This window comes from Harpia harpyja, chromosome 19 (assembly GCF_026419915.1).
Source record: "Harpia harpyja isolate bHarHar1 chromosome 19, bHarHar1 primary haplotype, whole genome shotgun sequence".
Classification (NCBI taxonomy): domain Eukaryota; kingdom Metazoa; phylum Chordata; class Aves; order Accipitriformes; family Accipitridae; genus Harpia; species Harpia harpyja.
In genome coordinates, this window is record NC_068958.1 from 18,258,477 (window position 1) to 18,270,020 (window position 11,544).

The 11,544-nt window shown below is 42.6% G+C and overlaps 1 protein-coding gene across 6 annotated transcripts in view; it reads left to right on the forward strand.

The window, feature by feature from the left end:
- KCTD20 (potassium channel tetramerization domain containing 20) overlaps positions 1–10,796 on the forward strand; it is a 31,116-nt gene extending 20,320 nt beyond the window's left edge. For 5 of the 6 annotated variants that reach the window (XM_052815754.1, XM_052815750.1, XM_052815755.1 and 2 more), the window contains exons 2-8: positions 1,659–1,858; positions 3,158–3,437; positions 4,334–4,436; positions 4,959–5,079; positions 6,036–6,233; positions 6,751–6,861; positions 7,469–10,796. In XM_052815754.1, coding sequence (XP_052671714.1) covers positions 1,708–1,858; positions 3,158–3,437; positions 4,334–4,436; positions 4,959–5,079; positions 6,036–6,233; positions 6,751–6,861; positions 7,469–7,761 — 1,257 coding nt within the window. In that variant the 5' untranslated portion in view covers positions 1,659–1,707 and the 3' untranslated portion in view covers positions 7,762–10,796. Of the gene's footprint in view, positions 1–1,658; positions 1,859–3,157; positions 3,438–4,333; positions 4,437–4,958; positions 5,080–6,035; positions 6,234–6,750; positions 6,862–7,468 lie in introns of those variants that run through there. The other variant, XM_052815751.1, reaches the window with a different exon arrangement.
- Positions 10,797–11,544: the final 748 nt, after the last annotated feature.

An 11,544-nucleotide genomic window follows, 5' to 3' on the forward strand; every position in this document is an offset into this window, starting at 1 on the left:
CAGCTGTGAACAAAAGCAAGGCAGCATTCACGGGGACTGCTGGGTTTCTGATGGGACAGATGAGGGGTTTTCTCCAGGGTCCAGGCAACCAGTGCAGTTGGCCCAAGAAAGCAGCCTGGAAAGTGCCAGGAGAGGGAGTTTTCTGAGCCAACATTGGGTATTTGGTGAGAGGCAAGGTGGATAGTGATGCACTGCATGCTGTTAAGTTTGCTGGAACTAAGATGACCCTCACAGGCTCCTCGTGTTGCTGTTCCTACCAGCCAGCCAGGGCCTTTAAAAAAGGAAAGAATATAGTAGCTTTTCACATGGCTTTGCTGTTGCCAAAAATCTTCCTTCTGATGAATATCCCATGATGCGTAAGCAACAGACTTTCTAAAAATATACAGATATAATAATGTTGGCAACTTAGTATTTGTTTTATGGGACAAGGGGAAGGAATTGTTATTCCTTTTTTAAATTTCTAATTAAGAATTAAATGCTTACGCTGACTGCCAGTAATGATGGGCTTGAAACCCACCACTGAACTGCTCATTAAGGCTTTCATCCTCAGCAGGTCCTGACCAGAAAACTCGCCAACTCTTATTTGGCATTTTGTTGTTTTATTAGTGCTGTATTTTATCTGGTTTGTATCTAGTCATGTCTGTGTTCTGCCATGCTTTATAGATGGCACCCGTGGGCCCTGGAGTCGTAATTCATCCAAGAAAAAGACACAGGACAATTGTTCTGCAGGGGGGAAATTGGGGAAATTCATTAATGAGAAAATTGGTGGTTTGTGTTTGAAAGAGTGAAAGCAAAACACTTCAAGCCAAGAAAGGAGAGCTGGTTTTTGTCCAAGGCAATAGCAGGACAAAATACATGCCAAAGAGAGAATGAGGGAAAGAGTCAGTGCTAGGAGATACAAAGGAGTGAAGTGGGTCTTAAAGATAGGAACAGGGAAGAAGAATTTCACTTGAGTGAAATGGCCAAACAGCAAAAATGGAAGATGTCTCTGTGCATATGCTGAAAGAACATTTAAGATTTGAATGACATTGGTTAAAGCATCGTATGTATCAGACTGAGCCAGGGTGCAATGGATATAAGGCTGCTGCAGTCATGGCTGGTTTATGTGGTATGAGGATTTGTTGTAGGACTATGTTGGGTTAAATAGTGTGGTGAGCACAATATGATGGGAGGGGGATAAATCAAGAAGGAGGAAGACAAAAAAAAAACCCCAAACCAAACAACAATGACTGGGAGTAGAGAACCTCCTAGTCAAACCTCAGAGTGGTTAAGAGGCAATGCCTGAGCTGTTAACTGGGAAAATGTTGTGTATCAGGGTATTGCCATGTTACAGAGCTCATTTTGCCAGTGCTGGGAATTGAGAGATATATAAACATTTTTAAAGGGCTCTAGTGGTCTGGATGTCAGACAATTGCCAGGAAGGTATTTGCAGGAACACATGTGTGATCTAAAGACATCAGTGGCATTCAACTTACTTTTAAAAAAGCAAAGGTTTATAGATGAAATAGACCCCTGGTTACTTTAAAACCTTTTCCTTCCCCCTTTCCTAGGTTAGTGTAGGGACATGACTAGCATCGTAAGCCTCTCTGAAGCCCAGTTTGAGCTTCATTGCTTGGGAGTTTCTTCCAAAACTAACCACCTGGTATTTTCTCTCCTAGCTCTTCTCTTAGGAAACGCAACCAACTCCTCACATCACGGAGGCCCAGCATGAATGTTAACTGTGCTGGTGGGACAGACTGGTCAAGAAATCTGGACTCCAGTCGCTCTGTGGAAAACGTAACTGTAGCAGTCCATGAGTCAGAAGAAAGTAATGTGGTGCTAGGAGGTCACAGCCCTGCTGCAGTTCCCAGGACTGAGGGTAAGGATAATGTCTTTACCTTATAGTAATCTTTAAGGGAGAACTTTTTTTTTTTTTTGAGAGGTGTTATGTTTTGGAAAAATTCCAGTATCCCAAGGCAGTTTGCACTGGGGAGTGCAGAATGTACGTACCCTGCCTTTGCCAGGCTGTTCTAAAGGACAAAGGTCCACAGCAGAGTTTAGGGTCTTGCTGTCTTGGCAAGATCATCACATCCTGGCCAACTTGCAGCTCTTTCTGAGGTTGTCCCTGAACAGATAAACTGAAAGTAGCTGGACAGTCCTGATGAGCTGTGTGCCCACCATGAACTGGGCATCAAGCACTCCTGGCTTAAACCACCTTTAGTGTGGTGTGTGCTTCTGCTCCAGCTTTCCTGTGAGAGTAGGTGTCAATACCTGGCATCTGTGGGTCTGTATTTCTAGCCTTGTTTAATTCCTGTGCTCCTGCTCTTTACACACTGAATCCATCTTGCTTTAACAAGGAGTATCATCATGGTTGTCATGGTTTAACCCCAGCCAGCAACTAAGCACCACACAGCTGCTCACTCACTCCCTCCCCACCCAGTGGGATGGGGGAGAAAATCAGGAAAAGAAGTAAAACTCATGGGTTGAGATAAGAACGGTTTAATAGAACAGAAAAGAAGAAACTAATAATGATAATGATAACACTAATAAAATTACAACAGCAATAATAAAAGGATTGGAATGTACAAATGATGCGCAGTGCAATTGCTCACCACCCGCCAATCGACACCCAGCTAGTCCCCGAGCAGCGATTCCCCACCCCCACTACCCCCCCAGTTCCTATACTAGATGGGACGTCCCATGGTATGGAATACCCCGTTGGCCAGTTTGGGTCAGGTGCCCTGGCTGTGTCCTGTGCCAACTTCTTGTGCCCCTCCAGCTTTCTCGCTGGCTGGGCATGAGAAGCTGAAAAATCCTTGACTTTAGTCTAAACACTACTGAGCAACAACTGAAAACATCAGTGTTATCAACATTCTTCGCATACTGAACTCAAAACATAGCACCCTACCAGCTACTGGGAAGACAATTAACTCTATCCCAGCTGAAACCAGGACAATGGTTCATTTGGGAAATTTTTTATCCAAAATCCAACTGCTGGCTCAATTTGAAAATGCAGTCTAGTTTTATGTCATATAACATTACTCTGACAGTTAGGTATATTGACATCCTTTGTTATTGTATGACTCAGTTTTGTCATTACAGTAGTAAGTGTTACTATGACATGATGTTTTTCAATAAATTATATCTTACCCGTGCAATATTCATTTGTCTCTCTCAGGTTTAGATTCTGAATGCCGACACACTGCTTGTCCAGTAAGTCCCCAGATCAGTAGCATGTTGTCTGCTCCTGAAGACACACACAACTGTCATTTCCAAGATGGAAATAAGAGACAGTCAGAATATTTTAATACCCAGGAACGCCATGGATGCTGCACTTTGTCTTCAAGCAGCAATTCACAAACAGTGGCTCCAGAGAAAGTGACGCTTGTGGTAGACGGCACTCGCTTTGCAGTGAATCCACAGATTTTCACTGCTCACCCTGATACTATGCTGGGAAGGTGGGTAATTTCCACTATTTTCAAGATAGCTCAAGGGGGTCAAATGGTTGCTAAAATGGAACAAACCCCTAATGTTTGTTTTCCAGTCTCATCTATACATACAAGCGAAGCAAGGTTGAGCTCATTCAGAACTTGGCTGTGAGTGAGGCCTTGAAGACAAGACCAGAAGTAGAGAGAGCTGGTAGTTCTTTAGACAACATTCTCCCTTCATTCCACTTCCTTCAAACAGTGTGCACTTTTAGCTAGACATGGTCTGCTTTTGCTTTCTCTCCAAGTGTTTGCCTTGTTTATAAGTACTACATCTGTTCACTGCTGATAAATTTTCTTCCAGAATGGGGAAAATGATAATGCTCCATCCCCTTCTGCTATTATCTTATAATACTCTCCCATTAAGAGAAGTTACTCAGCTCCCTGTAACGTAGCTTAAAGGTTGGAGCCTACTGATGCAACAAGAAGCACTCGTTTTCTGTATTGCCAGCACTTTCACCCATCTCTGACCACAGGGAGACAGGATCTGGTGGATTACTGACCCTTGCACAGGTCGTTGTATAAAACAAGGGATGAAAAGGCATGTGATGGTTATCTTGCATAGTCTCAGTGAAATGGCTTTATTGCCAGGGTATTTTCCGACCCAGGGTTGAATGATCTGTTCCTTTGAGCTGTGGCTTGTTCCTTACAATACAGTAGCTATAGTGACAGGCAGAGTCCTGCTATAGGAAGACTTAGGTGAGACAGCTCTTGTGCTTATTTACTATGTAAGAGATTTGAGTATAGGTTTCAAGTTACTGCATATATGTGTCGCTGCTGGTCTTGTTTAACCTCAGTGCACCTATTGGTCTCTAGAATTAATGCATTTAACTACACTTGTGCACTTACATAGATTTTTATCTTTTCAGAATGTTTGGACCAGGAAGAGAATATAATTTCACCAGGCCAAATGAAAAGGGAGAATATGAAATTGCAGAAGGAATTAGCTCAGCTGTGTTCCGGACTGTGCTGGTAAGGAGATTTTTGCAGATTGAAAAAAAAAACAATCTGTTTGTCACATGTGCAAAACTGAGCCATCTCCCAGGCAGCTGCATACCCCCTTGGACATATTCTTTTATTACTGTTCTGCATTGTGATTTTTTTTTTTTTTTAATTATAATAGACTTTGGTATGAGTCATCATTTCAGATGTTTGCTCATATTGCCTTTTACCTTTCTTGTGTCATGCCATTGTAGTTCCTGAGCTGTGTCCTGACCTTGTGGTTGCATATAAATGCATATTACATATGAGATGTTATGAAACCCTATGCCATGGGAAAAGTTTTAACTGGAGCTCACCATTTATCAGACCCAAGAGGATCTGCAATGAGACGTAGATTCTCGGACAAGCAGGGCTGGTTTTACTGTTCACAGAGCTATATATAGCCTCTGTAACTCTCAAATGTTGGTTAACAAAATAAAGAACTAATTAAAAATTATCAGAGTCCAAGCTATTCTTAATTTTTCTCTCCAAAACCTGTCCTTTTATTTGCAGGATTATTACAAAACCGGAATCATTAACTGCCCTGATGGGATTTCCATCCCAGACCTTCGAGACACATGTGATTACCTCTGCATAAACTTTGATTTCAACACAATCAAATGTCAAGATTTAAGTAAGTATGGAGAGAAATCAGCTCTTAGGAGATCATCTGCATGGTGTTGAGCACTCTGATCCTGACTCAGTGCATTGCTTAATCATGTGCTTTAGTTTGAGCATGAAGGTATGGACTCCACTAGGACTGACGTATGCATTGCATTTAAACAGCTTCCTTTTTTGCTGCATCAATCCAAAGTGAAGTGATTAAATCCTGCAGAACGCAGACACCGTGCCCAAAAAAGCAAATTGAAATTGTAAAAATTCTAGTCTCGTAACAGAGGCTGAGAAGAAGAGCTCGCTGTTACAGGCAAACAAAATGAAGGCTAAAAGCACGGTTATAACTCCTATCTAAAATGTACCAGAGAATCATGAATAATTTAAGCTCATGGATGATGGGCAGAGCAGGAACCAAAGACACCAAAGTTGGAAAGTAGTAGAGAGTTCCTAGTCGTGAAGGGATTGGGAGCAGCTTTTTGGGTATGTATGTTGGCAAAAAAAAGTGCTTTTAACATAGGCAAATCTGTGAAAGGCACTATACTGAGATGAGGCATATGGTATCGTAGCACAGGCCTTGGGTGGAATTTCCTACCCTGTCCTCTGATCAGTGATCACAGAGAAGGCAGAAAATGTGCTTTCAAGGACAGGGGTTGTTGCTGGAAATTCAAGTTAAGTATCATAATGAATTAATTATTCAGTCTGTTACTGGTGCGCTGTATTGATTGGACCTTGGTGGTTTTTTTAATGGTAATGTAATGGTTCTACCATGTAATTTACATTCCATTTGAAATGCAGTCTCATATCTGATTTTGCCAATTCTGGAGCTGGAGACTGTTGATGCATCTGAACATATGTTAAGGAGTTTGTCTAAAGAAGAATGCAGGCTGTGCTCTTGAATGTATCTGGAAAGTGTAGAGCTGGGACATATTTTCATACTGTGTAAAAAAGCTCATCATATGATTTATGTCTCATTAGGTGCTCTGTTACATGAGCTCTCCAATGATGGTGCTCACAAGCAGTTTGATAGCTACCTGGAGGAGCTAATTCTGCCTATAATGGTGGATAGCGCAAGGAAAGGGGAACGTGAATGCCATATTGTCGTGCTGACAGATGAAGACACCGTGGACTGGGATGAAGACCATCCACCTCCAATGGGAGAGGAGTACTCGCAAAGTAAGGGCTCTACGCTGGGGCTCCTGTCTCTGTGTTCAGCACACACCCAGACATCTGGCCATAAGGAAAGGACCTGTTGCCCAAATAGCAGTCTTTCTCCAGGAAGAGATGCTGTCATGTGGAGTCCTGTTCTGTACATTCCTTCTGAACTGGCGGCTGCTAGAGGCAGGATACCTGGCTAGTTAGAGCTTTGGTCTGACCGCCTGCATTGGTAATGACAGCACTCACTGCATCTTTTCCTTTTGTTTGCTGCCTCCCCCTAAGCCTTTTCCCAGCTCCCTAGTGAGTGAATACTCTTTGCTTTACTCTTTGCCATCACCACCCATTCTATCCAGACTGTAATGTGCATCACTACCCTCCCACCAAGGAAGTGCAGCTAACTGCAGTGATGAGAACAGATACCCGAAGTAGTTCTTGGAAACCAGACCTGTTTTTTGGCACCCCCACAGCTGAGCATGTCAAAAATGGGGAGAAGGTCCCTCCTTGTAGATTCTAATCACCCTTTTTATTTCTCAAGTCCTTTACAGTTCCAAGCTGTACAGATTCTTCAAGTACATTGAGAACCGTGATGTTGCAAAAGCTGTGTTAAAGGAACGGGGCCTGAAAAATATTCGCATTGGCATTGAAGGTAAAGTATTTCTTCAGAAAGGAAATTCTACAACAGGTGACTCCATAGTCAGTAAAGCCTGGTTTCCTCTGGACTCTAGGCATTTCCTGTTTTGCTCTGTGTTTTACTAGGCATTTATTTTCATGAAGCTAGTAGAAGCTGGACATATTCCTTCACCTCTATCATGTTACACTGAAATTGGCTAGGAGGCTCAAAAGCTAAGGGCAAATGAAAGATGTGTGGCATGTACCAGCAAGCCTTTGTCTCTTTAGGACTGAGTAAACAGGAAACGGGAGTCAAACACTTCCGCCTGCTGATCCAAGCGTTCCCTTAGGGAGCTTAGAGAACGTTGTGCTCTGTCCTGGGAGGCTCCTATTTTTGTAGTAGCTATGTTTATTCACCAAATGGTAATGCTGTGCAGCCATTGATCATATGACTACACACAATGCTGCACCATCTTTCCAGGAGAAAAGAAAGGAAGCCAATAATGTGGCATGTGAGCATTTGTCTGCTAAGTCCCCCCCTTCCCCCATAATCACTCCTGCCTGGCTGTTCTTCTGGGATCCTGTTGTCCCTTTGTGCAAGTCAAAGGGGTGTAGTGCAACTGACTGGCTGTCTGTGTTTTCAGGATATCCCACCTGTAAAGAGAAGGTGAAGAGGAGGCCTGGTGGCCGGTCAGAAGTGATATACAACTATGTTCAACGGCCGTTCATCCAGATGTCATGGGAGAAGGAAGAGGGCAAAAGCCGTCATGTTGATTTCCAGTGTGTTCGGAGCAAATCTCTAACAAACCTAGTCACTGTGGGTGATGACGTTTCAGAGGACCATGAGGTTATAATGCATCACCCCCCACAAGTAGATGAACTCGACAGGCTAAACGCACCGTTCTCCCAAATGGCTGTTAACGATCTTCCAGATTAGTTGTGGCTCAGGGTGAATAGTCCTGCTTGATGTTGGAACATCTCAGCATAGTTTCATCCCAGGTGATGGAACACAGACTCCTGCAAGGTGCTTTATCCTCGTTCATGCTCTTACTACATTGTCATATTTCAAGCATGTTAATAAAGAGCCACACTCCGTAGCCTAATTGTGCAATCAAAAGCAACATCTCCTCAAACAAAAAGAAATTGTGCTGTTTGTTTCTACTACAAAGGCTTCCAGATTGGTGGGTGCTGAATATTTTACCTAAACTTCTAAAAGAGGAGCAGAAGTATTTAGAAACGTCTTGTTTGACATCAGAGGAAATTCTGGGCCTGTCAAGACAAAGTTTTCCTTTACCATTAGGCACTTAGCTTGCTTTTGTGATAATCAGTTACAAAGGACCGAACATCAAAGCAGGACAGATGATACTCTTTCATCAACCAGCAGAAATGTAGCACAGTTGTGACAGCAAAATCCTGAGTGTGGAGGAATGACAGCAAAATCCAGAATGTGGAGGAATCTGTTTATACTGCCACCTGGCTTTGCATCCAGCATGTTGTACTGCTGTTTGAGGGAAGGATGAACTAGTTCAATAGGAAGCATATGCCTGTTCACAGGAATTTCCCATATATACTTCTCCATAGGATGGAATCACTGTTTTTAGGGATATTGTCTGTTAAGTTCAGTAAAATGAGTAGATCATGCTGAAGGAAAAAGCAAAAAAGAAGAGACACTAGTTGATATTTTACCAACAAAGTAAATCTGTTTGGTAGCTTATTAGATTTAAGAAGCTTTCTAGAGGTGACTGTGCATGCTAAAGACCTTCAGTTGTCTCCTCCATCCCCCTGCTAAGACAAAAGCCAGTGGAGGAGCTCCCATTACACACAGACTACTACCTGAGTGAAATCCTTGGTATCATCAGTCTTAGTCAGTCAAAATTTCTGTAGACTCGCCAAGGAGCACTCTACTGTTGCAGTTGTAAATGGCCAGCTACTTTCTTCCCATTTTGGAACAGACTGGACCATTTTTGTGTCAGGCAGGTAAGAAATACCAATAGTAAACCAGCCTTCTGTAGAAAAAAATACACATACCTGGGAACAACTCTCCTTTGCTGCTCTGAATATATTATCCTAGTCTGTGGTTAAGGCTCTGTTCATTTTGGATTCAGGGCCAACAAAGCTGTGACTGTAAGTGTAGACACGCTCCAGGCTGGTTTAGCTCAGTGAGTTGTATTAGAGCCTAGCTGGTCCTGTTCCTGCAGTGTGGAGTTACCTGTAGGCTTGCTTAACCCCGTGATTAGCACACAGTGAGTTCAGTACTGCCACAACCGAGCTGCTACATCAGCCAGAACAGGCCTGCCTTACAAAGCCATCATTTCTGATGGCTCTGTATAGATTTTATGTACACAAAGCGGAGTACTTAAACGTGGTGCTGGTGCAAAGAAAAGCTGAAACCTATTCAAAAAGAAAGAGGGAGAGAACTCCCTTGCAAAGTTGTTAAGTTCAGGTCAGTTCTGCTCTTGCAATTGAGTGCTGTTGAAACCTGTAACACGCATTGAATTACCTGGTCATACCTGGCAAAACAGAGGTAGGAATCAGTCTACCCCTAGAAGGTTTAGTCCTTTGTTGTCAGGGTTGCATCATCAAGCAAATCTCTATTATTCTCCATCTGTCTGCAAAGTGTATGGTAGACTTAACGTTGAAGATTGCTGTTACTGTTTTGCTGCTAAGGATGGGGGGGGGGTTCTAAGTGTAAGTAACATGACAATATCAATCACAGATTTTCTTGCAGATTTGTGAGTGTCGTTTTAGTGAAGAGTAACAAAATCTCTGCCAAGGCGTATACTTGCCGATATATTTAGTTCCCATTTGTATGGATACATGTTCCATTATTTGCAGTCTTTCTGTTCTTAGCTTCTTTCCTAAGTGCAGCAAATAGATTTCTTCTTTTTATAAGTGCCTATGGGAAGATTTCCAAAAGTGCTTCAGGACCTCCTGAGAGTCCCAGGGTTTCAGATGCCCAGGTCCACCTGACTACTTTTGAAAAATCCTCCCTGTGTGTCATTGGATCAGTATAGAGAAGTGTCCTTCAGTATCTGCACAGAGATAGTGTGCAATCACTTTCCATTACTGCTCTAGATGAATTTCTATTTTTATAGTAGAGAAAGGAATACATACGGACCATTAACCTTCCAGCTAAGGGCCAGACCAAACCCATTACCTGCCTTGGTAACGAGCTGTTCCTGTAAGTCAAGCAAAGGCACTGGTGAGACTGTCTGTCCAGCAATGATGGAGCTTGTCCCCAGGCCCTCTGGAATTTTTTTGTGTATTTATTTTTACAGCAGTGTAAGTTCTAAGTAAAAGTGTATTGGTATTGACCAGCTGACTTGGAATTGGACTTTACACATGTTCTGCTCTAAGGACCTGAAATGTGCATGTTGTTGAGCGCTACCCTACAGGACTGTGTCAAGGCATCGGATGCCGAGCATCTGACTTCAGTGGCACCTTATGGGATCTGACAGCTAAGTACCATATTCAGCCAAAACAAATGCCACCGTTGTCTGTCCCTGAGCCCAGTGTTAGCTAGGCCTCTTGAAGGATTTGGCCAGTTTATTAGAAATAGTGATTGCAGACACTCAACTGCAGCAGGCTGTTGCCTGAGAGCTAAAGACTGTCGATGCGTTGTAGGAGCTTGTTGATACTCTGTGTAATCAGTTGGACCTTCAGCATGGGATGGAGGTATCCAGCTTCCATGATTTCTGTGCAGTTTTACCACTCTAAAAAGCCCACTGTAGTTTATTGGCTTTCACAAGTAATTAAAGATGAATTTATTTTTTTTTTTTAGTAGACTGAGTTCCATTGGAACACTAAACCAAACTGAAAAAGTATGCATCTGCTTTTCCTCCTTCTCTCATGGTCACCTACTTCAGGTACAACATCAAGTTTTGTCTTATTCTAGATATACTGAAGTGTTACCCGTGGTGTGTATGAACTACAGATGTATGGTTTCTTTTCTGTATTAAAGTATAAATTATATGTGGCTTGTTTGGCTCTTTTAAAAATTGTTTTAAATGTGGAGTAGAAGAATGGGCAGGGGATAGATTGCTAGAAGGTTTTGTTTCCTTGCTTCATAAAGTGTGGCTTGTGACCTCAAAGCCTTAGTAGTAGTTTTGCATCAGGCAGAGCCTGGTTGATTTGGCAGGAACCTTGTGCAGCAGCTGCACTACTACCATTTGTGCTGAGAGAACCTCAAAGTTTACCAACTCAGTGCAGTGATGTTCTAAAAGCAGCACCTAGCACAGGTATGAGATGACACTATTTAACCCACAAAATATGCAGCATCTGTAACAGGCCCTTAGTGCTATTTTTGGTTAGTATGCTGTGAAAGATGGTCTCTACTTCTACCTGCTTCTGGCTGTGGAAGAAGACAGCTTTGGAGGAGGTCTGGCTTTTATTTCTATCTTCAGTGTTGGATGTAGTATAAGGGTTTTCTTGATGAAGCTTGAGAAGGGCATTAAAGTTTGAACAAGGTGAAATTTAGTGGAATTACTGCAGTGACAACAGGAACTTGTACTCACAAGTGGAGCTGTTGCAAAGGTGAAGCGATGAAGTAAGAACTGCAAGTTGATTTTGGCATGTTACAAACTGGTAGGAAAGAAAATGAAGGGTCATAGCTTTGCTTCCACTGCCACTTGCTCCCTGCTTATTATCCCTTTTAAAAATAGAAAGGGGAAAAGATTAAAAACAACTTGCCCTGAAGCTGGTAAACTGAAGTGACGTTTAC